Source organism: Dermacentor andersoni, chromosome 6, assembly GCF_023375885.2.
Source record: "Dermacentor andersoni chromosome 6, qqDerAnde1_hic_scaffold, whole genome shotgun sequence".
NCBI lineage: Eukaryota > Metazoa > Arthropoda > Arachnida > Ixodida > Ixodidae > Dermacentor > Dermacentor andersoni.
The window spans coordinates 54,355,908-54,383,899 of record NC_092819.1 but is presented as its reverse complement, the minus strand read 5'-3'; the positions used below and the strand labels follow the sequence as shown (position 1 = coordinate 54,383,899).

General features: G+C 44.2%; 2 protein-coding genes across 3 annotated transcripts; one reads left to right on the top strand and one right to left on the bottom strand.

Moving 5' to 3' along the window:
- Positions 1-1,197: 1,197 nt before the first annotated feature.
- LOC126522857 (uncharacterized) lies at positions 1,198-27,830 on the bottom strand. Of its 2 annotated transcripts, XM_050171697.3 has the most exons (13): positions 27,428-27,830; positions 26,218-26,383; positions 22,603-22,687; positions 19,783-19,845; positions 17,007-17,092; positions 15,047-15,210; positions 14,171-14,233; positions 12,863-12,907; positions 10,155-10,184; positions 10,000-10,029; positions 9,852-9,881; positions 4,139-4,177; positions 1,198-1,316 (listed from the first exon to the last, which is right to left on the bottom strand). In XM_050171697.3, exons 1-13 carry the CDS (start codon positions 27,584-27,586, stop codon positions 1,302-1,304), a joined length of 975 nt encoding a protein of 324 aa, XP_050027654.2. In that variant the 5' UTR covers positions 27,587-27,830; the 3' UTR covers positions 1,198-1,301. The 2 variants fall into 2 exon arrangements, with proteins under 2 accessions (XP_050027654.2, XP_050027655.2); XM_050171698.3 differs by lacking the exon at positions 10,000-10,029.
- LOC126522860 (26S proteasome non-ATPase regulatory subunit 9) lies at positions 1,724-2,657 on the top strand. Its single transcript, XM_050171700.3, has one exon. It carries the CDS (start codon positions 1,850-1,852, stop codon positions 2,468-2,470), a length of 621 nt encoding a protein of 206 aa, XP_050027657.2. The 5' UTR covers positions 1,724-1,849; the 3' UTR covers positions 2,471-2,657.
- Positions 27,831-27,992: the final 162 nt, after the last annotated feature.

Sequence of the window (27,992 nt, the reverse complement as noted above, 5' to 3'; positions counted from 1 at the left end):
GTAGTTTGCGCAGCGGCGCGCGCCGCGTCTTGAAAGCGATCTGCGGATGCGACGACATCGGAGTCGGTCGACTCGGCCTGCCGCCCCTCGCGTTGCTGTTCTGTCCTCGCACGGCGCTCTGCAACTCGATCGTCACGAGAAAAACCCGGTACCTTAGCGTGTACACAAACCGTAGCAACTTCCAGAGGACATGGCATCAAATGTTGTTTTGACGGCAGTTTTTTTTTTCTTTTTTTTAAAGAAATATATATAAACGTATATAAATCGCACCGTTCTAAGACGCACCGACAGAAAGAAAAAAGAACGCGACTTATGCACCAGAAAATGCGCTATTTGTCGCTAATACACCTTTGATGAATACTGAGAGGCACTTGCTCCCATATAACTAACCTGTGGCGAGTGCTTTATGCAGAGCATTATTTGCTTTCAGCAGATAGGTTCCTGCCTTGTCTCATATGGGGCCTCAATAAAAAGAAAAGTGTCAAATGGAGGAATCGAGTTGCATTAGGCCATAGATGGATGCATGGCGCGAGAAAAATAACGTCAAAGGAGTTTGCTGCTGCACTAGTTGGTACATGGCACTTAGAATTAAAACAGTTACAAAGAATGCGATAAGAGACTGTCACTCCTTCCCACATGCAAGCTAATGCTTTGCGACACTATGCGACATTCTGTTCACTGCCTTGCAGATTGGTGAATGTAACAGAATAGGCAACATTTTATCGCTGGAGTTCAATAAACCTGTTAAGTCATCGTCGTACAGTCAAAATGCTGTCAGTTACTTGCCCTACATTAGAGTTACCGTATATGCTACCTGCGGTAGCATATACACTCTACCCTACATGGGCATGTCACGCTATCTGGTGGCACTTTGCAGAAGCCTAAACAATGAGCTACTTGCAAGATGTTCGACATTTTGCAAGTAACTCATCCACTGTTCACGCCGAGTGCAAGACTACAAAGGCTACGTCGGAAGATGAGGCATAAAGTGACATTTGCATCGAGTCGTACCCTATGGCAATTGTATTGCGAATAGTTTAGGCTCGCCTCGAATGATTGCTGCAACTTTATGTATCTAGTGATGTGTTCCACAAATGGGGAAACTTAATTGATAATGAAAACCCCATGTAGCAAGGGAGAAATTAGGTCTAGGGGAATAAAGTAATGAAAATGCAGAAGACTACAATAACCACACGCTTTAAAACCAACTGTATAAAACTTTATTTTGGTAGCTAAAATATATAAAAAAGAACTTAATTAAAAACTGGTACTGGACTTGGCAAGAGCATCAACAGCTTTCATCATGGCACGTTCTCCTGGAAAGGAAAAAAACAATTGTTCACGACTGCAGAACGAAATTAAACCCAGCCCACATCACGCTATACAAGTTGGATGTTACGGTATTCTTGCTCACAAGTACACCAACTCATGCTAGCTCCACACATTTCACAGAAATGAGATAGAGCGTTAGTGACTGACTGTCGGCAAGTGAGAGTATGTATGTGCGTGAGTGAACGCGAGTACGAGTTTGAATAGGTGATGGTAACTGCGAATGGAAGTGAGTGTGCCGGCGAGTGCGACTGAGCACATCGCCAGCGAAAACATTAGTCAACGAGTACCTTGTTCTGTCGATCTGCGGTTCCAGGTGCGGCATATGAACCCTGTGAACTACACTGAAACCGAAACTGACAACCGATCTCACGAGACAAATTTCCTGCGATTTCCCATTGACACTGACATCACGCAATGGCGGGCACTGCATTTCTCGAGCCGCGTGCAAGAATGATGCAGCGGATACCGTCTCCGCAGTTATCTCTCGTCGCCTCGACTTAAATAACTAAAAGCAGACATGCTAGACCAGAAGCAACTACTGTCGCGCCTCACGCAGCGCAAGCTCGAAATCGAGGCTGCCATCAGCGCGCAGCACGAGATACTGAACGCCAACTCGATCGGCATGGACGAACCCCTGGTCGACAACGAAGGCTACCCGCGGTCCGACATCGACGTTTACAAGGTTCGTCACGCGCGACACCGGATCATCTGCCTGCTCAACGACCACAAGGCGATCATGAAGGACATCGAGAAGAGCCTGCACGTCTACCACGCTCAGCTGTCGCGAAACGGTGCCGACAACGGCGGCCCGGCGGCAGTGACGCAGCAGCAGATCGTCGCGCACGGCGGCGGACCGGCAGCGGCGCCGCAACCTTTCGCCGTCGTCGGGAAGGTCGAGAACTGCTCGCCCGCCGACATCGCCGGCCTCAGCGCGGGCGACAAGATCGTGAAGTTCGGCTCCGTGAACGCCGAAAACTTCAAGGACGTGACTGACATCGCCGCCGTCGTACAACACAGCGTGGGCAGACCCGTCAACGTGCTGGTGAAGCGCGGCGCGGACGCCGTGCCTGTGGTACTGACGCCCAAACAGTGGCGCGGCAAGGGCTTGCTCGGTTGCACTGTTCTCCCGATGTCGTAAACGCCGCTTGCCCCGAGTGATCACGGCAGAAATTTTTCCCGTGATGGCCGCCCTGGAGTGTCGGCGGAAGGTCTGAAGGCAACCTTGCTGTCTAAAAGCAGCACGTAGTAAGCTGCGTGTCGTCTGCGTCGAGCGCGTGCTGTTTGTACACTTTCTGAAATTAAAAGCGCGGCTTGTGGAACAGTAAGTGCGTGTCTTCATCAAGGAGAGCAAAAAACGAAAGGCTGTTTGTTGAAGTTAGGTACTTTCCTTGCATTCACTTCCAGTGGTGTCAGTTATACCGAAACTTTTAAAGAGCATCAATACGTAGAATGCCATTAGAAATTTCCAAGGACATTTATAGCATCAGACGTCTGTCACACAAAAAAAGTATTGTTTCCTAATACCCGTCTAAGCAGACATGTCAAAGCCACATTGAGTAGATGCATTGTGCCCTAATACAGATGGAATTAAAGTGAAACGTTAAGAAGGATGAAGTGTCAGCTTCACTGCAATGCCATTACGCAGTAGTTTTAAAGAAACATGCATATAGCAATGCAGAACATCTTCCACATGCCTTTATGGCACAGTACATTTGTAGGCACCTTCAAGCTACACTGTCATCGCAGCACAGATATTCTTCAAAACCATACGGTGGTGGTGGGTTCTCGGCCCATGTGGTTGCCAAGGTGTTTCAGTGCTCTTTGGAATAACGTCAAAGGCTCAACGCACAAAAATGTTACTGATGTGCAATGTGCCAGAATGGAAAAACAGTGCAAACTTTGAAAAACTGTGCAAAATTGTTGAATGTAGGCCTGCAGCATCTTACTGAGGATAACAAATGAAAGTTACGGGCAATAAAGCTATGAATCTACAGAATGTGAGTGATAAAATGGTTGTGTGCAGCAAGTATTTCAAGAAAGATGACTTCTTGTCAGCCCAGTTTGGTTAATATCATTGAATGTTGCACCACATTCAGCATTTTCATTTCACTTTTTTTTGCAAGTTGATTGCAAAATACTGTTGAAAATTAGTTGAAACCCCTAAGAATGCAGCTGAAGAGGAATGCATGCTGCACTTCAATAGTACAATTTAGCCAGGAGTTTCATAAATAAATATAACCTTAAAGCTTATCTTGTGCATATTCTCAAAGTACGTGGAGTAAGTGACCTGTTTCCTTGCAACATTAACATTCACTGCAGGTCTAAATAACGCAGTGAGCTATGGTTTCGATTGTGAATGCATGCTGTGCTTATTTTAGGTAGCAGCTTGACTGTGAGCTACATTAATTTGTGCACTAGCTTCATTAACCCGTCAGTAGTACCTTCTTCAGCATTTGATTAACTGCTGCCTAACATATTAGATATCAGAAAAAGTGACAAAAAGGATGTACCGACTTCTACGCCAAACATTGTTTCAAACTAACCATTTGCAGTGAGCTTTTTATAGCGCTTGTTTTAGGCAACAAGACTGAACCAGGACTACAGTGTTCATGGTCTCCCTTAATTGTGAAGCATGGCATGACCAGCATTAAACAAAGCTTAATCATTGATAAGACGCTGCAAAGGATTGCGCAGTCACTTTCTACGTGTTATGTGCATGTTTCCTTCTTGAAGCAATTCATGCGGCAATCATACCCAGAAAATATATGCAAACAGAGAGACACAAAAATGAAGTACAGTGTGTTACCTTCAGTGCTGGCGGCAGGAAGTCTGTAAGCTCAGGCGTCTGCAAGCAGTAAAAGGAGGTGAAGGTCTTACTTGTTCCAGTCAAGAAAAAATGCTTTCAGAGAATGACACAAAATACTGCAAGAATGATAGTGGCACACTTCACAACAAGGGTGTGTTATATATAAGTGAAGAGTCATAAGTTGGTATTCTCAACTGTGCTTCCTTTCCCTTGGCACCCATTCTGTAACTCGTAGCGATCCACCGGTTGCCTGCCCTATGCACCACATGGCCTGTTGAGCTCCATTTCTTCCTCTTAGTGTCACCTAGAATATCAGCTGCCCCCATTTGCTCTCTGATCCACACCGCTCTCTTCCTGTCTCCTAACGTTACGTCTAACATTTTTTGTTCCACCGCTCTTTGTGCAGTCTCAAAGGGGCCAACGAACACCTTTCCAAACAACCATCTTTCTGTTCCGGGTTGCATAGAATGACGGTTGGAGATGCTTCTAGTGTAGATTAAAGCAGTGATGAATACTGAATATTTTAATCACACAACCAAATCGCTACATCGCTGCTGACCCCACCATAGCCTGGTGGCACTCACCAGAACCATCGTCGATGTCACAACTCGCTCCTCCGTGATTGCTTAAAAGCTAAGACGCAGATAACCACTGCATTGCAGTAAACATAATACATTAAGACATGATATTTTTGTTTGCTGGAATCTTTATACTGTTGAAAACAGACGTGGCCATAAAAGCAAATCACTACAACCGCAAAACTAGGTAAGGGCGCTGGCTGTTCTTTTGCCTCTGTTATGGTGGCATATTTCTGGCTTCAGAGGTCAAAAGCTTCTCTTATCGCTTTTCTACGCTCTTGAGCAGCCTTATAGCGTCACTGCCTCATTTTACACATTCTCGTGGTGCAGATTTCTCACCCCAGTGCATTGTCGTTGCCGCACCCTTTTTGTTGTTCACAGTGCTGAACTGAAGCTGAACTGAAGAAATGAGACGTGGAGTTGCAGGTTGCTCAACCAGCGTCGTCAAACACCAGAGTAATGGGAATACGTGAACATAGAGCATATTGGCAACCACGGAGTGCGAAATTCCACTGCATAGGCACTTCAGGCTATTAGTACCATTGGCAACAAGGGGTTAAAGCATAGAGTTTCTAAATAAATACCCTAGAGGGAAATGTGGTGCTAGCGTCTACGGGGGTTCTCCGGAGCGTTGCCTCAACCTACATGGGAATGATGGGAAGTACAGGCTTCGGATTGACTTCGATCTTTAGACTAGCGGCGTTTGCTTGTGGCGCCATAAACGAAACTATACTCAAATGTTATCGCGTAAAATCTAATTTTATTTCTGCAGTCTCTTATATAATGCACAACACATTACATAAGCTTTGTATGACTGAGACTGAAGCATGGTTTACACCAGGACACACCGGGGTATGCATTGTACAATTCTGTTCCCGATTTAACGCCAGAGAATAATAATTTATTTTTACAACAGCAATAACAACCGTGCATGTACTTATATAAATATACTCATCAAGTATTTATGGAAATAAAAATTTTGTATAGTGAGAAAGTGTTGCGCCCTTGAAAGGAATGCTGCAAATGTCTCCTATACGTCGCCTGCTCGCAGCGAACGCGAGGCTTTTCTCACAGACGACAGGCACTTGCAAACTCTCTCGCTCTTTCGAAAGACTGCGTCGGCTGTCACGATTTCTGCATGTCTTCAAGTACATTTAAGCACATCTGCTGCACTGCTAGCAGGGATGCTTGTGGCCTCCTACGAGTATGCTTCATTTTATATTATGTTGACGTACCGCTTTCGATGCGTTACGGCATGGCTTTGCACTTATCCATCTTGTGACACAAGACTATAGCCAGGAAGCAGCAAACTTTCCTACTACAAGTAAGTTTGTATTCTCAAAGTCCTAAAACACGCATTTCAATGAGCACATAAACAAGCAATGCATTATGAAGCTCTCAATAAAGTTTGATTGTCAAGCCACTAGAAGTAAAACTGTCGATGTGCTGTATCTGTAGTGCATTCTTTTTCCTATTCTGAAGTTTCATAAAGCACGTAACGCTACACCGCTAACCTAACACACTCAACAAACCAAAGTCCAAACGGTCAAAACATGTTCTTTCAACATTTATGATGCCGTCGCTATCTCGTCAGGACTTCGACACCACACCGCGACACAAACATCGTCCCAACCGCTGGCTCAGCGCACTATTGCCACTTCGAGCTACAGAACAAAGGCAGAGAGCTTTGCGTTGCACTGTCCCACTGCAGGTTATAGCAATTGCGCTTGGAGCGAAACCAAAACTGCCAAAAAATACTTGTAGACTAGTTTACCAGTCAACAGAATGCCAATCCATAGCCTGTACTTTCCATCATTCCCATGATGGTTGAACGATCACAGCGCCAGATTTCCCTCTAGTTATACTAATATGAAACTCTATGGGTTAAAGGGACACTAAAGGGAAATAAGGAGTCGACGTGAACTGTTTAAATATCATTCCAGTAACCTCACAATGCTTGTTTCGTGCCAAGAAAGGACTTAGTTTACGAGAAAATTGCATCTGAAGGGTCCGAATACCTTTTTCAAAATTCAAATCTCCTGCCACCCAACCGGGGGAGTGGTGACTGACGTTGCATACGCCATCACCGCCCTTTGCTGCCATCGGTGAATAAAACGGCGGTTGACAGATGGTGGCCCCAAGCCAAGACAGAGCAGTGGATTTGCCGCTGCAGCTGCTTTTTGGTCAAGTGGCATAAATCGTTCGGGTAACCCGCGGCATAACATGGAAGTTGAATTCTCTGCTACTTGCAGTTTGTGCGAGTTTCGCGAGCCAGCAAAACCAGCACAGCACTACGCGATAACGAAACTGCTGAAACGCGAAAGCTTGGGCGGCACGCACAGAGTCGAGCAAAAACGAAACCTCTCGACTGCCCGCATCGTTGTCAAGGGTAATTTCAATTAGTTCCTTTTTCTTTCTGAAAATGAAATAGAACTGGATAAGTAGCACTTTATTTTTGTCTTCTATTATGATACAGTGATGCTTTTTGGATTGAGTGGTTGAGCACTACTGACAATGTTTAATAGAGGAGTGCTTTCGTCATCAGGCAAGAGCTTGAATGTCTCGGGGGAGTCTAATCATGCTCTGCATTTACCTCAGTTTCTCGATTATTAAGACCCTGTTCGCGATAATATTGACGTCTTGGGGATTCCCAAGCACTAATCTATCACTTTAGCTTGATTTAATATTTGCCTTTAAATCATGTCCCTTTAAGTCAGTGGGTGAGAAACGGGAACAGAAGATCGCCCAAATTTCAGTTGATGGCACGCCTTTTTTCTCATACTTTTTTAATTACTTGGCTGAATAACTTAGAACTGCGTAAGCCTGTCACTGCCATTCTTGTTCATTTATGTCTCCAACCATCAATCTACGCAACCTGAGACGAAATAACAGTGGCTTGAAAACTGTTCGAGGGCCCCTTTAACTTGTTTTTGAGCTTTTTTGTTAACATCCAAGTTTCTGCCCCATGTGTTAGCACTGGTACAATGCAATGATTGTACTCTTATTTTCAACGACAGTGGTAAGCTCCCAGCGAGAATTTGGTAATGCCTGCTGTATGCGCTCTAACCCATTTTTATTCTTCTTTAACTTTCCTTCTCATGTTCAGGGTCCCCTGTGATTAATTGACCTAGATAAACATACTCCTGCACAGACTCTAGAGGCTGACTGGCGATCATGAATCCTTGGCAGAAAATTAGGTGGGGTGATCAAATTAGAGAATTTGCCGGCGCAAATTAGAATTGGCTAGCGCAAGACAGGGGCAATTGGAGATCACTGGGAGAGGCTTTCATGCTGGGCAGTGCACATAAAAATAGGCTGCTGCTGCTGCTGCTGCTGCTGCTGCTGCTCTGCTACTGATGATGATGATGATGACGAATAAGCTGCAGCTTCACCTACAATGCTAAGCAGTGATGCAATATTATGTAACTGTTTTGTGCAGTATTCGCTGGAATAAATATTTGCAAATGCGTGCGAGCAATCTCTTTTAAATGAGAAACTTTCATTCATTGGCAAGTCGAGTACGAGTCAGCATCTGTGGAGGTGGTGCTCACTAGTGGTGAAGTTTAAAAGACACTTCACTTTCCTCCTCTTTCCTATCCTGCCTCTCATTTCTTACTGCTGGTCGTGTTTAAGTTCTTTCACCTCAGAGCTGGTTTACGGCTAGACTGAACAGCACAGCGTCAGCCATTAATAGTGGCTGGCAGTGCAACTGTTCTCTTCAGGCACAATATTCTCAGCTGTAACGTTGGCAGACTGGTTGAGAGGTAAAATCTTCCAACTGGCAATCTATAGGTCTGAATCTTAGCGGGGAACTGCAGCTTTTTTTTTTTTTTTAATTATGAACTTGCAAAACACTCTAGGAGTCCTGAAACATTCAACAGCAACTCTCGCAAACATCAAAATGACTAAGGGAGTGAGCCCATGATAGCTATCGCTGTAGAAAGTAAACTGTTTTGCTGAAAAGCCATGCATGTGATGGTCACTGCCACATGTCGTCGGTGACTCAACTAACTTTAACGTTCTCTTTAGGCACAGTAGACGACTCTCTAAAGAAATAAAAAAGGTAGTCTGGGAAACTTACCAAGTTTCCCAGAAGGGCTGATACAGAGATCAGCCGAGTTTATGGCTCAGCAAACGTTGATAACAATGTAATGGGCATGTGACTGGAGTGAAAAATTCTTGGTTGACCAAGCAGTCAGTTGTGAGTTGCCATGTTGGTTTTGTCTCAATTTGTGTACCCATGCTGTATACGTACAGCTCACAGTGACCTTATGTTTAAGCACGAGTAAAAATCATGGTGGAATTGTTCTTCACATGTAAAGTATGTAGTGCTCATTATAATGATTCTGTACCAAGCTGATGATTTTTTCCAGCAGTGCCCGAAAAGATTTGGCACAGAAACAGTGAGTCGGCATAGCGGCCCAATGTGTAGAAAGCAGTTGTTTTACCATAGCTACGATAATACAACGAGTTACAGGACAAAGTAAATAATGCCCACATTTGTTGACAAGCTAGGAATTCTGTTCCAAGTTCTTTCCATTAAATCACACTGCGCTACCTTCGTGCTTCAAAACATTGTCCCTGAAAAGAACCCAGTGAAAGAAGTTTGCCTTTGCTGTGACGTCACGGAAGTGAGCGAACATGATTGGATGGCGCGTTATACAATTTCTCTCCAAGTTCGACGGTGATGTATTGGCCACTGCATTCTCAGGTTGTCCCCAAGTTCTATAGTCTCAGGTACTTCCAGAACAGCAACCTTTTACAACGTGCACAAGCAAGTTCTGTAGGAAGACATTTCTTTCCAGATTACAGCACTAAAACATTGACAAGGATGCATAAGAGTGAAAGAGTGATACACTGATGACTGTTTCTGACAACCAGCTTGTCCAGCAGATAATTGAAGGCACATCAACTAAGCAACTCCACGCATAAAGCTATTGTTAGTATGAGGCCTCCATAGCACAGAGTGGGCAAACATCACCATTTTTTTTTCGCAGTTTATAGATGCTCATATGATGTTGCTCAGAATGCTGGTGTAATCGCACCAAAGTCTCTTCTTTTTTGCTTATGAGTAGTGCTGATCTGCAAAACCGAAAGCGAAAACAAAACGAAAAAAGGAAAAGAAAAATTCATACCTTTGCTGTCACGGTTCTGCGTTCCTTCAACTGGAAAAGGAAGGTTCAGATGCCAACTTATTATTTAAAGTTTTTCCACCTTGTCGGGATTGAACAAGGCATAATAATGTGTGCATGAAAACTGCATAATCACAAGAATGCCACACACCTCAAGTAAAAGCCCCTCATAGTCAGGTGCCTGCGCACAACAACAGTGACACTCTGAATGCAGCATAAACCAAGCGTCAAAATTGACAGAATACAAGTCTAGAAACCTTAACGCACACTGTATGGTTTCTAAAGGAGTCAAATCAGCATGCATACCTGTGGGGTTGGCAGGCAGCTCTCCTTGGACTGTAAGAAAGAAAAGGAAATGAGACTACTCTCAGGGACGCCTTGCCTCTCGTGGAAAGCTCAAGTTTTAACTTGTACCCATGTCATTAGGCAAACCCCTGTGGCCAATCTATGCAAGCAATAGCTGCATACAACCTAGAACTTGTACACAGCTTTACGCTTCGTGGATATTAAATGTATTATGCAACAAAGGTAGGACCATGATAGCACTACTCCAATAAGAAGGTTTCTCTCCTACGTATAGCATTCCTTGCAACTTTAGGTCATCCTATTGCTTAAAAGTGCAACCAAGACAGCAAGAGTGCTGCAACCATTATCAGAAGAATCAGAGCTTTGTACAATTTGCAGAGCAACCACAGCGACAGCTGAAGAGCACTGTAACCGTCAAGGTTGTTCTCAAAGTGTTGAACACTGCAGTGGCATGCAGCATGAACAATACAGTGGCTATGGTGCAAGTCCCAGCATGTTGCCTTCAAGATTTTTCGGCACTCCATGGGCATCACGTAACCTTGGAGGTCATGCAGACCTGCGCATTCTAGGTCACGCGTCACTTCCAGCGAGCAGTAAATGGTGGTTTTTCTCTTCAGTTTTGATATGAAAAAGAACTATTTCGGGTAGCTTATCACGACGCTTGGGGCCCCCTGGGCCAAACCAGGTAGCTCGGTTTCCTTCCCGGCCATGGGACCACAGAAAGAACTTATCCCCCACTTACACTTGCCAGAAATCAACGGCAGATTGCATGCATTCAAAGTCGCTGCATTTATGGCTAATGTTGGCTGTTTCTCATACCAAAGGGATTATAAGATTATCTGAATATAGTCAAACCTCAATATAATGAACACAGACATAAGGAATTGTCGGATATAACAAACAATCTAAAATGTTTCCTGCCTATATCAGTGAATAATTATTTAACCATTATGGGATATAACGAAGTTTAACTGTAATTGGGCAGCCCAAAGAAATGAATTTCTGGGGAAACGAAAAACAAGAACAACGGTCACTGCTTTTTAACACACGAGCAACTGGGAACTTTGATGATGCACAGGCTTTTGTCCACAGAAATGAAGCCACCCAAAACGCGAGCGTTGCCAACTCCGGGCCATGCTGTGTCTTGTGCGGCATGAGATTGAGGCCACGTCTCTGTCTGTTCCTCAGGCCCATTCTTACGACGAGTCCCATTCAGCAGTATTGTTGATTCAAGCAGTCGTGCGTAAAGTGTTGGCAAATGCAGGCACCCTTCCCATCTGTAAGTCACCCTGCGGTTGAGAATTTCTTTTGACTTCCACACCCACAATTGACCTCCCCATCCACAATCAACCTATCCCAGATGCCGCAATCAAACCAGTGACATACGCGTGATGACAGGCAATGCGCTTCAACAGCAATGGGATAGGCCATCTTTCCTGTGATTGTCGCTACCACCCACCTTTGTCACCTCGTTCGGCATATGCTTACCGCCTGGAAGACAGTCAGTCCTGATCACTTCATGCTTGCAATGACACACCATGCTTTAATATTCCTGCTTAGACTCCATCCCACAAGTGCTCGCCATCCCTACAGAACCAGTCTTTTCGCTCTCCAGCGCCCTGTCGTTCACTGTTGCCATACCGTCACCATCCATCATCGGACAGCTGACAAGTGTAGATCTCAGAGGTGATGCCGCATTGGCCAACCAACCTGGAAATCCTCTGCTGACCCTGGCTATCCGACAAAACCTTTTGGACGTAGAAGTGGACAGAGTGCCTGTTTTGGTGCTCATTGACACCGGGGTGCAATTATCTGTCACGAACGTTCGCCTTTCTCGTCGTCTCCACAAGGTTCTCGCGCCCGCCACGTTGCCTGTCGTTCACATTGCCGACGGTGGTACACTTTGCGTCGTTGGCATGTGTACTGCACATGTGAGATTCGCTGGCCACCTGACCTCAGTTCTATTTGCCATCCCGCACCAGTGTCCCCATGATGCCATCCTTGGCCGTGACTTCCTGAGCACCTGTTCTGCCCTCGTTGACTCCTTATCTGATCCTCTATTGTTGAAACCCCCTTCTGTACCTCACCTGAACACTGAGTTGCCACCACATTTACGTGTCGTCGAGTTTGTTTACCTGGGACCAGCTACTGCGATTTATGTCACGTTGACTTCAGAGCTTCCCATCTGTGGTGGTCACTATGTGATCTCTCCTTCCCTAGATGCTCTTTTGATGCAATCCCTCACTCTTGTGACTGTTGTGACAAACCGGGCATGTATACCTATTTTGATCTTTGGATGCACCCTACAATTGTTTCCCGAAGGCATCAATTAGGGGCTTTTCAGCTGATTACTGTTTTACGACATGTTGCATTGGCATCTCTGATGTTGCAGACTAAGCAATCTTAAACGCACTTTTTTTAAGTATCACAAAGCATGCTACTTACTCCCTTTTTAAATAAATAAAATTTGATTGGTTTTGGGTCATTTCATTGTAACAATACAGGTGTGAATACTGAGAGCCAGAGGATCTTTAGCATCGCTCATGCAAACCACACCCTCGCCTACACATGTGAAAGCTTTCAACAGAAAATGATGTTCGATGCAAGCAGCAGCAGCGATTTTCTTTGTTCTAGTCGCTGCAGGTGCAAGAGTCTTGCATCATGAAAAACAAAGTTGATACCAAATCAAATAAAGCTGAAACAGTCACCTGTCCAAGTGTGCTCCTTGTAAACTCAGGTGTCCTTGGAAGAGGCTGAAATTAGAAGCACTGTTTGTGATTGAAAGTAAAAAATAAATAAACAAGGCAGACACAGAAGGACAAGAGCATCCACTACCAATCAATTTTGTTGACACAGCTAGAGCTAGACAATATATATGTTTCTATCATCATTACCCAAAACATTGTAGCTGGTATGCGTAAATTAAATGCTGTGCTTTTGTAAAGCTTATCATTATAAGCATGTGGAAGGAGCAGAGTGCCAAAATAATGCCTTTTTATCAGCAGCTGCCTGCCATTTAATAAAATGGCAGTTTTATCTGGATAATCATTTAGGTTAGGCCTCAAGGGCAAAGCCTGCAATGCTCTTGGGTGTCTGCCCGCACATCTCAAGCTCTTATCCCTTCCTAATAAGTTGCATAAAATTTGCCTGAACTTCCCCTTCCTCAACAAATGTGTCTGTGTGAAACAGAGTCACACAGGCTGGAGAATTCTAATCTAAAACAAATTTTTAAGACTAATTCAATACATCTGGTATTGCAAATGAAAAAAATGCACGACTATGCAGTTTTTCAATTTCGGCCAATTCACTAAACTATGTCCAAAATGAAATGTAGTAAAGCCACTTAGCAACAAGAAGATAATTCTCAAACAGAAGCAAGTCTAGAACAGGATAAAGAAGAAGCTAGGGAGAACAATCTATTATATCCGATCTGATATTTGATAGTGCACAATGTTTTGCTCACAGTGAATTGTGGGATAGAACAACTGCTTCCCATTATAAAACTAGAATTTAAAATTTTACAGCAAAGCTGTTAAGGGCCACCTTCCCCAGGATAGTGTCCGTGTGTTAACAGAAAACTGTCATCACTACTGGCTTCAGCGTCATCTTCCACAGCTGGCTCGTTGGCGCCCCCAGTGCTACTGCGCAAACGCGCTCATGCCAGTGCTCCCCCGTTTGTCATCATCATTCATTAATTAAGAAACACAAGGACGTAACCAACTTTACAGCGAAGCTGTTGACGGCTAGTTCCCCCAGGACTGTGTTCATGAGTAGAAAAAATTCCCCATACGTGGGCCGGTCCCAAAGATACTGCAATACCAGGCCGACCTGCGGTGGAGGTGAAGCAGGCATTAAGGCCCGAAGATAGTGCAATGCCGGGCTGATCCACGGTGGAGGTGCAGTTTGCCATTAAGGGGCCCACATACACAGCTTCGCTGATCATCCTTTGCGGAGTGGAAAGGCAGCGAGTTTTTTTTTTAAATTGTATTTGAGGACATTCGTGAAAAATATCATACCTGCATTCCACAAGTGAAGGTGTCGGCTAGCAACGACTGCTTCAGTGATTCAAATTCAATCCTCTGCAAGTTTAGACAAGAGCCATAAAAACCAATAACGGCATAAGTAACGATGGCAGTGGTACGCATGTCTAAATGATCAAATTTTTTTAAAAGGACCGCGACACCAAATTTTTCAGCTTGAATTACACACTGCATGTTAAACCGTATGCGTCCCACAGCAAGGGGACAAAAATTGAGTGCATTTAATGAGGTAGAAAATTTGTATGTGAATTTTTTTTAATATATGCCGTTGAACCATACAGCAGTCTGCAAAACTGATTGGTGACAAAATCAAACCGCACACCCAGCTACGACTCCCTTGGGGTAGCGGAAGAAAATGTTGGAAGGCCATACATTTGTGCACTGCAAGCGAGTGCACAAGCCGGAAATATGTATATCTCCAGGAGTCATTGGCGGTTAGCCTAAGATAGTTTTTTGCATGCGTTCCCCGATTTGTGCTGCGTTTATCATGCGAGTGAAAGACTTGCAAGCACAAATCAACGGCAGCACCCTTGTTCTGCCATCGGGTGCGTTTATGAACTGTTTCAGAGTAGAAGACAGCGGTGGCCCTGAACTTCCAGACGTCACACAATGCACACCAAAATGGCAGCCACTATTGGTGGAAGGGACTTGGAGGCAGCGATTCCAAATTGAAATTTTGAGCTAAAGTGTGCGCCAAGAGTTCAGTTTTGTGCGTTTAAGCACATTGGCCCCTCTAGGAGGCGGAGTGGAGTGGAGGGGAGTGGCTGGCAATGACTGACCCTGTCAGCGCCAGAAGCCTGACAGTGTGCAACAAAGTTGCACACTCACGCCTTTATATGCAACAGAGTTCACCTTGTGCATAGGTGCTGCAGATTCCCTATCAGGTGTCCCAGAATGCACTGCTGGTTTGGCGGCTGTCTGAGAAGCTGGCCGCTTGTAGTTCATAGCAGTTACCGTGTCCTCGTCGTCAATCTCTTCGAGGTACCTGTTCAAGTTGGAGCTGCCCCGGAAGCAACCTTAATGCAAACAGGTCATGAGACACATTTTAGACATCAACACACAGAGCAATGCGTCCAACCAACACAAGTGATAATTTATTTGAGCATATTTGAAAGGCTGGCACACTCTTAAGCAAAATTACACCCTTTGGGTCGTATCTTGCCACACAACAATAATCGTCATCTGTCTTGCCCGCATTTCCTTTAACGCTGCGAGCCCGGTACTTCCAAGTCACGAACAGCATGACAGAGCATTCTCAACAGGAAAGTAGCAAGTGCAGCGTTTTCAAGAAAGTAAACGCAAGCAAGACAGATGGCGATTGTTGTGTGGCAAAATACACCCCAAAGGGTGTACATTCGTTTAAGAGTGCAGCCCGCATTACTGGCTTTTTCCACAGCACTTAACAGTCAAATGAAGGAAACAGGAAAGACATGGCATACAGAGAAAAAGGCAAAAGAAACAAGAAAGCAATGATTGAGCTTTCTAATGCTGGTAGACAAAACCATACAAACAGAGCAATGTGCACTTTTTTACATGCGTTAATGCAACAAGTACCACAAATTTTTTACTCGAGCAGTCCGCGAGGTTTCATGTCCCAAAAGAACCCTGAGCTAATGAAGGACAGCATTCGTAGAGGTGCTATGGATTATTTTTTAGCTTCCGGTGTTCTTTAACACGCACCTAGGTGAGTGTTGCTGTGCGTTTCTTTTTTGCATCCTACACCAGCAGGAATTTGGCTGCCACAGTGGGGCAATGAACCTGCAACCTCACCAACACAAATTTTAAAATTGGCAGTTCTAACATCCCAAAGCTGCATGGTGTGCTACGAGCGACGTCGTAGTGGAGGGCCCCAAATTGTGACCACCTGGGGTAGTTTGAACGGCCACTAAAGACAAACATTAAATAAGTTCAGGCTGACACATTATTGTTTCAAAACCATTTCTATTTTCATCAATTTTGCTTTAGTAGGTTTATTTAAAAGAAAAAGAATTAAGGTGAACATTCCATTTCTTTATTTACGTGCCGAAGCCCCAGCTTACATCTGTGATAACATCCCAGATTTAGAAGTATTTCTCGCATTTGGGTTGCTGTGGCCCAGTTAAAAGTGCTCAAGCCTTGCCAAATTTGGTCTTTGGCTCTTTTATAGCATAATATAGTTCATCTTTGCCAATAAAAAATTTACCTAGGCCCCAGCAGACAGCATCAATATCTATGACGTCACTGGAAGCTGGTGCATAAACTTCAAGACGACATCGCCACCTGTCTTGTTTTATGCATTTTATAGCTTACCAAGCCTTCTCTCTCACTCAATGTAGCTTACTTTGTATTGTATAACGTAATTTACTAATACTGCTAAAATAATTTTTTTTTTCTTTATTGTCCCTATAAAGTCCACCCAACACGTAGCACACCAGTGTTTTTGCCCCATCAAAATACGGTAACTGTAGCAAGGAACCGAACCCATCTGGCTCGGCAGCAGGACTTGGCAGCCACTAAGCCATTGGGTCCATTACATTATATCGTGTAGGCATTGCCCTAATATAGAAAGTTGGGTGGGCTTCTCATGATGCATTTGCATGTGTACGCTCAACATAAAAAAAAAATAGAAACAAAGGAAGTACAGCAAAGTGAGCACCACAAGCACTGACACGCAGCCAAAGCTAATTAAAAGAAATACATCACACACAAAAAAAAGAGTCAAAGTAACTGCAAATAACTAAGTAACTGAACCTTAGAGACAGCAACCTTTAACTAAGTAAAGTTGTAAGGCCATCAAGCCACAGACGTTGGCATGCTACAGCAGCCGACTTACGAGGTGGCGTCCGGCTCGCAGGCTTAGAGTTCAAAGTTCGCTGTAGTGACCTAGACAAATGCGAAGGCACTTGACTTGGCTTGTGGCTGAATAAAAGAAATAAAAGAAAGTTACACAGCAGCACGCAGTCAAGTGCTGATGACTTGTGCTGGTTGGCATTTGCGTAGCAAGCTTCAAAGTGCCATGCAGTACTTCTTCGACATGGCAAGTAGGCCTAGCCAACTGCTAGACAATGCTCTTATCAATATCAGAACCAAAGATGTTCCTGAAAATTCAGCAGGGAGCTTATAGTTACACTCAAACGAACGCCAACAGTTTCTCTCCTCAAAATCTTGACAACTTGTCATGCTTATTGTGATGCAGCAACGAGCACAATGGCTGCCCGCCCATTTCCTTTAGATTCTTTTTTGTTGTCATATACCATTTGATAAGTTAACGGTTGTATAATAAGGACCATAGTGTTTTTATTGATGCCTTTGCACCCCTCCCCCCTTATGTAATACCCTGAAAGGGGCCTCTAAGAGACAACAAATGATGTCAAAACTAGGTAGTGCCTCCAGCAGTACCAAAAAAGAGACGAGCACCATGGCTAACAATACCATGGCACCATTTGGCAGCTAAGAATAGTGCGGTTATGCCACTTCTGAGACAGTGTCAGAGTGACCACGTCAGAGCCTGGTAGCAAAGCTCTGCTTGATGACAGATGGAAAAATGTGGGCTTAAGTTCACGTCGGCACAGTGTCACACAGTGCACAGGGGCAGTATGTCGTTCCTTTCTCCAGGGGCCACCTCTCATATAAAAAAATATGCAAAGATCAACCTAGCTCTGCTCAAGTGCAAAGATCAGTTTGGTTTAAAAGGGCCCTGAATTACTATTTGTCTAAGTGGAGAAAGGCACTTGAAGTGAAAATAGGCTATTCCAGAAATACTGTACCAGAGAAAGTACTTCAATGTGCTCAGCAGAAGCGGAGTTATTGGCAATCAAACACCGCCTCCGTTGTGCTCCCGTTCCATCTTCAATGCCTTGCACTGCAAAGGCTATGCCGGAACGGGGCGTGCCCACAACGCTCCGCATTCTAGATGTCACCGTGGCGCGCAGTTCAAATTTCGTTTTGGATGTTAACGTAGACACCACGACTTCCGATTCTGGTGCCTACGACGTGTTAAACGTAAGCCAAGCGCGGTAAGCCAGTGGACTCGTGGCAGCATCCCACAGCAGCCGCTGCATCTACGCTACATAGCCAACCACAGCTGCCAATAGCAGCTGCTTTATTATGAAATAAGGTGTCCAGAAGAAAATGAGGTGCAGGCTTCTATTGAAAAGAATGTTTGAGAGAAAGGAGAGTTTGTGCTTCGCTTGCAAGCTCCACGCACCGCATACGACAGCAAAACTTGGCTGAGATGTTCAAAGCAGCGTATGCTACCTGCGGACAATGTTATTTCAGCAAGCTCGAGGGGTGGTGCAGGGGCCCTTTAACATGAGCAGAAGTGTGTCAGCTTGCATGCATGTATAAAAACCTATTATACGCCGTGCTGCCATTCAGCACGAGCAAGGATTCACGTAGTAAAGATCACTTTGCACTGAGCCATGTGAAGTGATGCATAGCTCATAATCATATGCACCTTGTTCTTTGAGGCAACAGCAGATCATGCATCATGTATCCGAGTAAGTTGCGCTACACAGGATGCACGAATCTGTCTAGCACAACTTACTTGGATGCGCAAGACCAGCTAGCTTCTCTAATGGCCTTATTACTCATGCATCAAGATCTCTTGACACGATCTTCTAGCCCCACAATCCCTACTACGCATGCATTTTTTTTTACAAGTTTTCATACTTTGCTGTAACTTCACGAAAATTTCGTTTTAAGAATTTAGTATACTGCTCATCTTGCCCACTTCCATTTTTTTGTCTTCATGTTGCGTGGTTTTATATAATAAAATTTATGCATAAAGAAATGCAGTTATCAATGCACCGTGAAGGCCAAGCACCAACAGCACCATTCTTCAGTATTGTTTCTTTATTTTTTTATTGAAATGAAAATAAAAGTGATGTAGTCACCCTATAATGATGATGACTACTCCTTTTTGCACAACAGAAACAACAATATAAAAAAACATGTAAGAAAATGAAAAGAAACCACGTCACAGGGCCATAAATCCACAGCACACACTCCTATACATCCATGAACATAGATATAAAAAGGCAAATGCAAGTCCCACCTTAATAGTGATTTCTAGCTAGTGATGAACAATTTTAGACGTTTTCTCGTATTATCAAGCCAATACACCAATTTTTCAGACACACGCAAGCACTAGAAAATGTCTCAAATAAATGGCACAAACTCGTTTATATGATGATTTTAGTTACAACTGTACAAAGAAAGCCAATGAAGCCAGATAAAGCCCATGAGAAATTAATTATGCTTAAGTGAAATGTGGAAACAATAAGGAATACGGAAACTAAAGAGGACGAAAAGAATGGCCGGCAAGTGGGAGCCACACTGGCATCTTTCACATTATGTGCACAGTTATATTCCAATTAAGCTACCATGGCGGCCATCTTCTTATCCACTTCCTTGCGCATTTCCGTTATGTGCACAAGTTTAGTCCTGGGAGTGCTAGGCAACGCCGTTTGTGGCCACGGCAGCTGATATGGTTCATCCTTTTAACCAAACGTGTCATGTAGTACATGAACTTAAGATCTTATGCGGAAAAGCATGAGAACCAGGAATTTGAAATGACGAGCGTCGAGACACGCCGACATTCAACTTACAGCTGTGATGATCCACCAGCTGCTTTGCTGAATGCAGGCTCCAAGTTTGTCACAATGTGTGATCTGAAACAAGCCGTTAAGGAAGGAAGCAGGAAGAAAGCAAGCAAGAAAAGGAAAACTAGCGAGGCTACCAAAATATACCTCCGGAGTGTTACAAATAAACTTACAACGGAAAGCTCACTACTTCGAGAAAGCTAAATTACAATTGCTGCAGCAAGTAAATTTGTTTGCACTGTTCACGACTAACTTCAGGAACTTTGCTACCATTTTGTTTGCCATTCTTGATTATTATTACAGCAAACCGTTATGGAGTGCTAGTTCTTCCTAATAAGACTCTGCCATTTGTTCAACTACATGTTTGTCAGCAACTAAATTACAGCTGCTAAATTATAGAGAATTACATGTTATTCTCTATAGGCTTGTGTTGTTCCCATTGAGATAGTATTAAAGCAGAACTTGTCACGTCAAACAGGCCAGACATGTTAATCCCTATATGCTTGCTGCATTCTTGCTATGAAGGTATTATTACAATGTAACTTGCTACTTCGTATAACTATCTAAAGCAACCAGCTACAAACTGCCAGAAGTGTAAGTCTCACTAAATATAGCACAAGAAAAAGCTGCACATCTCTAGTGCGCAGCGTGCGTGCCAAATGGAGTGACAGCACGGCAGCTACTGTAACTCGGAAGCACCTGGTGTTACCAAGTCATTATGGCTGGTCCACATGAACAGTACAAAGAGAAAAATAAATGCTCACACATTTCAAGGGACAGTAAATAGGAATCTTTGGCATAGTTGTAAAATTTCGAATATGCAGAGGCTTAGTAAGCCAGAAAGGACACTAAAGGTACTATAGAACAGTGGCGACACTGCTCCCCCGCAGTTTCAGCAGCTTGCCACAATGCCATGGATTCTCACGTCAACTTGGGTCTGGTTAATCATTTATCGGCAAAAAGAAGGACTAAGTTTAATATAAAAGGAACGAAGAACTCATTCTATCAAGTGTTAAGAAATTTGTGTCAAAGTGCCTCAAATATGCGAAAATACTTTCAAATTTGTGATGTCGCACTGACTGATCTGCGATGTCGCCATCGAGATGTCAGCTCAAATTTGGGAAAGTTTGGCGTTCATTTTCTCCAGTAATAAACCACCGTCGTCTGCCAAATTGATTAAAATAGGGTAGTGAAAAAGACTGCTTTACTGAACAAGTTACCTTAGTACAGGTATTCCTCTTCAGCATCACTTTAAGTAGTGCTATGAAGGTGGACCTACCACATTTCTTTGAGGCACACTGGTCAGCAAATGGCAAAAAACGCCCCCCCATAACGTGTTATTTAATACAATACACATGGAGACACAAATGCTTCTGTCTGCATGCCTCTCCTGTTGTGTCCCAGCAATAGAAGATTCTGCAGCAAGACCCTCTTTAATTAGCCAACACCAAACAAGTTCTTCAATGCAATAGCTGCAATTAGCTCTTCACAGCACTACGAGATGTTGAATGTGTGCTTTATGGACTACAACACAACAACGACTTGTACACAGACCAAACCACCAAAGTGGAACACCTCTTATACGTAGCTACTTGTAATTGAATTCGTGACTGTGGTGTGGGTGCTAAATGTGCGCAAGCCTTGAAACTAAGCCTCTTCTGAATCAACACAAAAGCGTCAAAAACACACAGGCAAATTCAGAGAGCGAAATGCACCCTCTCGTTTACTCTCCAATGCTCACACTTCATTCTGGCACAAAGGTACATTTGAAAACAAATTGGACACAGGTTAAACAAGAACTGTGGGCCACCCTCGAGAAAGGTGGCCTCCGCATCGCACGTTTACATCTAACCCAATATTGACACAAATGTTATCGTCAAGCAGTGCAGCAATGCCTTTTCCTTTCCGCACTTCACCCGTGGTCACAGTGACAGTTAGCCCGCATTAGCAATGGGGTCTGGTAGCCATGAACAGTGGATGGTAAGAGTGCCATAAAATCGATCAGAAGCCATTGCTATAATATCGCAGGCAAGAGCACTTGACCAAAGCGGCTGCTTCAGCAGCCAACAGTGTGTTACTTATTGTTTATTTAAAGAAGTAATGACCTCACATTTCTTACTTTTTTTTTATGCTAAGCAGGGATCCCAACCCTCTACACCCTTAAAGAAATACTAGCGATTACCAGAGCGCACTAAATAATTCACTATTATATGTTTCTACAAACCAGATTTGGTTACACGGTACTAAGAGGTGGATGCCTCACGACATCACAGTGCAGTGGCAGTTCACTTTCTTCCTGCAATCCCTACAGCCGTTGGACCATTAGGGTTACAGAATGGGTACAAAGAGAAGGGAAGCGCAGTCGAGGACTGCAGAAGACTAGGTGGGGCGATGAAATTAGGAAATTTGCGGGCGCTAGTTGGAATCGGTTAGTGCAGGACAGGGGGTAATTGGAGATCGCAGGGAGAGGCCCTCGTCCTGCAGTGGACATAAAATGGGCTGATATATATATATATATATATATATATATAAGGGGAAGAGAGGGACCTGAGTTTTATAAAGACACCAACACATAAAGCCAAGGAAAGCATAGAGTGACTTGTTTAATTGAAATGTAGAAATGATAAATAAATGAACTGAAAGTGTATGAAAAAAGCCACTGGCCATAGTTGAGATTTGAATATATGTATATATATGTATTGTGTCAATGTCATTGAAATTTGACACTTTACACTCACAAAAGGATAGTCAAGAGGCAGAAGACAAGATGGAACAATAGGTTCAATGTAGAGCAAAGAAGAAAGGTTACCAATATTTTAAGGATACAAAGAGCATGCCGAATCTTCCAGTGTGTCATCAGCTGCTTCTTTGGCTGTGAACTGATCACTTTCCAGAGAGAGGTTCTGCAGGGCTGCAATAACGTGAGCATATGACGAGTTCACAGGAAAAATAAAGAAAGATTACTATGCGCAGGTGAAAAACTGCACATCTAACAGAGGACTACTTCTGACAAAGTTTGCCCATGCAATCACCTGCATTTTAATTCTAGCAACTTGATAAGAAGGATGGATGTGTGGTGTGGCCCGCTCAATAAGATTTTTATATGTTTATAGCCCAAAATTGCAAGTTAGAAAGGAAAGACAACAAAAAAAATCTCCTAATGCTATAATCCTACTTGATATGAAGATTTACCACTGCTTATTTTCACTCAAGTTCATGAACCAAATTAAACTTTTGGCCTGCATCATTCAATAAAACACTTGACATTGCTGCCTGCCTTGCTTGTACCAAATTATAGTTGCCAAAAACCAGCAATACGCTCCTGACACTGCCCAGGCGGCGCGTCTGAGCAGTGATTGTCAGCACCCTTGCGGCACCTTCCGTCAAAACTGACACTGACAGACCACACTACTCACGCTGTCCACGCGGATCTGCGAACATGATCGCATGTTCATGTTTATTTTGAAACGAACGGTGCAAGTTTTGCTGTGTGGTTTCAGACCAATCTCAAATTAAGACTGTCACATATGCCTTGCCATTCGTCGTAAAGGGGAAAAGCTCTAGGCTGCCGGGCACGTTCACAGCGTACAAGAGGTCGCCGGTGTGACTGTGCTGGCGAAGTGTCGCTCCCAGCAAGGCAAACAACTACAGCTTATCTCTGGCCTGAGCACACTCAACTATCATATTATGCTTTGATCAAGCAGCTCAACTGAGTGTGCAGGCATGGCTGAGCTTATTAAGCGTTAGACGTAGGTGTTCTTGGCCAACCATTTGAATTACCATAGACAAAACATGTTCTTCCGTGTTGCTGTTTTGACACGCTTGCAAAGCCTTATTGGCCACGGATGATAGGCGCCATATCTTTTCGAATTACTAAAAGGCTCTGTTAAAAAACTTGCACAAAAATTGTATTATACTGCTATGTTCTGCCAAGCAACCGCAGTACTTTGTTTAAAACTGCCGAGGCACCGGCACGACCTTGGGGCCGCTTTGGTCGTCAAAACTCAGGGTGACCGAACCCGGCAACCTGAACCCCAGCAGAGCCACCCAGCGTGAAGTGCTCAGCGACTCACGCAAGCCAGAACACCTGTAGCCACCACGCACTAAGCTTCGTACAGAAAGTTATATAGCTCTAAAGGATATGGAGAATTTACAAAGATATGCAAGTTGGCTTCCCAGCAAGACTCTTTCTCGACCAAAAACTTCAGTCTACTGACTACAATACTTTCTAGTGCGATCCTCCAAGAAGGAAGTGCGAGCACAAAACGACGGCCAGCCAGGAAATCTGTAGAGTCGGAGAGCAGGTAGCCCTGCGCGGCCGTTACAGTGTTTGACGCAGCAGTACAGCCATCCCCACACTTTTTTTCCTGCGCAGTTTTCAATGTCCTGCACATTTGCCATTGTAAAACAGCTGTATGAGAACGTTTACCTACAGGACGGTGGCGCACGTGGTTCACAAGTTTGGAATCACACGCGGTCATAACAACAACACGTCCGCCAGCTTGATTCTATGCCATCGACTGAAGTTGGATCAGTGCCAGAGTTGGGCTTTCGACGCTACAGCGCAGCCGTCACCGAGAAACTTCACTGTCGGGATCATATACCACTTCCCTCCTCCTCTTACAGTTTTATTTTTGTTTTCTTTTAGACAAACCAGGCAAGCAAAGAGCCATGTAAACTATTATATGATGGAAAATCTGATAGTGTTGCGAAATTTGATCAATAACGGTCGTCAGTGCAGAATCTGTTAAACTTCTTACAGTAAAAGTGCAGGTTACTGTATCTGCAAAAAAACTATTACTTTGCCATAAAGCACTCCTGCAGTGTTCCTGCATATTACGGTAGTGCAAGCAGCACACATTAATGTTTTTTTTTAAGCCTGCCATATTTGCACCGTAGCTGTGGTCGATATAATTAAGTTAATGATGATAGTTATTACTGCATTTCACATTATGAAAAAACACATTTAGTAGGTTTTGCATGCTAGAAAAATCTCAGTTTCTTTAAAAGCATGCTTTCAAAGTAGAGTTCTTATAAAACACTTCCCAACCTTCGGTAGGTACTGTAGTTAATTGCTAATACTTGCATAATTATGCATACGCTGCATATACAGTATGATCAATAGACATGAATGTTTGAAGAGATGTCGCTTCCTAGGAACTTGGTGCCATAGTGTATAATCTGCCAATCAGCTCTGTTTATGCAATGTATCAGTTATGTCGCAACGAAACGGGCCATTGCACAAACGAATCGCTCATTCTCGTCGCTCCATCGCTCAAGTTCTGGAAATGTGGATGGTGCTCATCGGCCAGAACTTCTATGAGCGACTAGCCAATAGCATGAGGCTGGAATGGGATGTACTATCTTGCTTAATATGAGCTGCAACTTGAGAATCCATTCTTTTTAGTGCATGGAGGGGCTGCCATACAATGCCCATATGTCAGCATGGCGGTGCCTATGCAAATAAACTGCCGAAAACCATTTCGATTACTGGTAGCATCCCGCTTACAAGAAAAATGGCACTTGTTATTTTTATTATTGAAAGAATTTACAGCGTTGCAACTCATTGAGCACTATACATCAGTGAGATACTACCAGTTATCACATGGAACAAGCAAACGACCGAATGTTGATATGTGCAAAGATAAGAAAACCTACTGCAAGACCTTCACAAATATTTTATGCTGCTCTGTACAGCAAAACAAATCAACTTAAATTATTAGAGCATGCATCATGCCAGTTTCGACGCATACTTGCTGCCCTCATACCGGCGACACTCGGGGACGTCGTACAACATAGTTGCTCGCATAGGGTTCGATTGGTGGGCACGACAGCCATCTCCATTACGTTGCTTGCCGCGCACTAGATTGCTTGCATAGGGTTTAAGCCCAAGCCCCATGAGAGCGACCTTGTGTGCGACAGCGACAAGCGACTACATTGAGTGACGAAATGGGCTGTCATGCCTATGATAACTCATTCTTGTCACTCCATCGCTTGGTTCTGGAAATCTAGAATTCATCGCTCATCACCCGGAGGTACTATGAGTTACTAGCCAATAGCATGAAGCTCGAACTGGATGTACATCAGTCAAGTACTACCAACTGTTGGACAGAACATGCGAACGACCGAATTTAGATATGTGGAAGGATAAGAAAGTATGGCAAGGCCTTTAGAAATATTTTGTGCTGCTCTTTAGAGCAAGACACATCTACTTAAATTATTAAAAAATGAGTCGCACCAGTTTCGGTGCATATTTGCTGCCCTCATACTGGCAACACCAGGGAGACGTCACTCAATATCGTTGCTTGCATGGGGGGTTCGACTTGTAGGCAACGAGCAGACGTGACAGTCATCTTCATCGCATCGCTTGTCGCCATTGCACGAAACGTTGCTTGCATGGGGTTTATACTTAATACTTAAGAAATGTTTGAATGGACTCACCAGGCAAGAGGTGATCAGGCACTTTGAAACCAAGTGGTACAAGTTTCTGCAATGTATCTTTGTTGTCGCGGTCTGTCTGTTTCAAGCACTCTGTAAGTTCTTGAATTGAGGCTAATTTCTCCTTCACGACCTTTTCAAGCCTGAGTTCAATTAGCTTTACCTCGGCCTGAAAAAAAAGAATGAGAACAGTGTATAGTAGTGAAATTCTCTGTAAACTTGAAAGATACCAGCAGCTCTTTGCAAAGACAAACAAAAAATGTTAAATAGATTTTGTGGTATTGGCCGTTAACAGAATATCAAATCTGTTAAGAGAATCGATATGCCTCCTGATAACTGCATCTTAGTACTTCCAAACTTAAGCCATGATTTCGAACGGAAGCTGAGAAAACACTCGTGTGTCATCGGGACAATAGGCAAGGAGTCGCAAGACCGTAGGACCTGCTGTTCTACAGAAAAGGCGGAAAGGTCAGCTACATATTAGGGGGCAAGCACCTGAGATTATAGTAAAAGAGGCGGGGCAGCATCTCCAGGGCACCCAAGGGATAGCGGGGGGAGGGGGAGGGGTTCAAAGCTGAAAGCAGGGCAGCCCGTGGGTTGGGGCCGCGGAGGCCGATGCGTTCCAGGGGGTGTTCGCATAAAAAATTGGCTGGATCTTACACCCCCCTGGCACGTGAAGGCCTCAGCGAGCCCCAACTCACGCACCAGTACGGGTTGGCGTCCCCGTTGCCGCTTTGGTGTCCTGGAGGCGCCGCCAATAATGCGAAATAATGACACGTTGTTAAAACTAATAAAATGCAGGACTGAATAAATGTAATTACGCCCAGCCGCCAACTTGTGACGCTAAATTCGGCACTACCGCGCCCCGCGACTTCTGCAACACCCGACAGAACTTTGCCATTAGTACGCCCCACAAAACGGCCAAAGCCCGAATTCATAATGCAAAGGAGGGTAAGGCGTGCAGACACGGACACAAGAGAAGTAGACAACACGAACGCTGGCGTTTGTGTTATCCACTTCTCTTCTCTTGTGTCCGTGTCTGTTACCCCTTCTTTGCATTATGAATCTTTACCAACTAGCTCAGCTTTCTGTCGTTCAAAAGCCCGAATGTTTGTTGGCCGTAAACAGACGGAAAGCATCTAACCAATGTGTGCACGTTAGCTCGAAATTCCGATAGGTTATCACAGAGCGCACGAAAGTTTTCAATTCACACCTCAAGAAGTGTTGCCATTTCGGAAACCTTCCTGGCACTCGTACAGGCAGCACTGGTTCGAGGACCCTCGAGACTGTTGGCGGCGTTGGGAATCTCAACGTCCAGGCGAGCAGCCACTTCTTTCAGCGCCGCGAATGGTTTGTCGGGACCGCTGCTCATTTCAAACACGAGGGGAACGACACAGCAGGCCAAACAAAAAATGTGCAAAGAAGAACTGAGACACAAACGGCGAAAATTCGCAAACAGGCAAGCCAAATCTACCGCCGCTGGTGATGTCGAAAACAAAACCCGACAGTTTCCGGCTTCCAAAATCGCTTTCGCCGCATGCAGAGGGCGCCACCGTATAGAGCGCAGATTTAGACCATTTGGACGTGATTTGGACTACTACGATTTGGACACCACTTATTAAAATCTCAAATTAAAGTCCACTAATGAGAGCTCTCATCGTGTACGTACACGCGACCACCACCATCACCCCAACCGTTCCAACCCTACCCGTCTACACTCTGCCGGCTCCGCGACATATTCATCATATGATCTCCATGTTCAATACATGTGTCGTGTA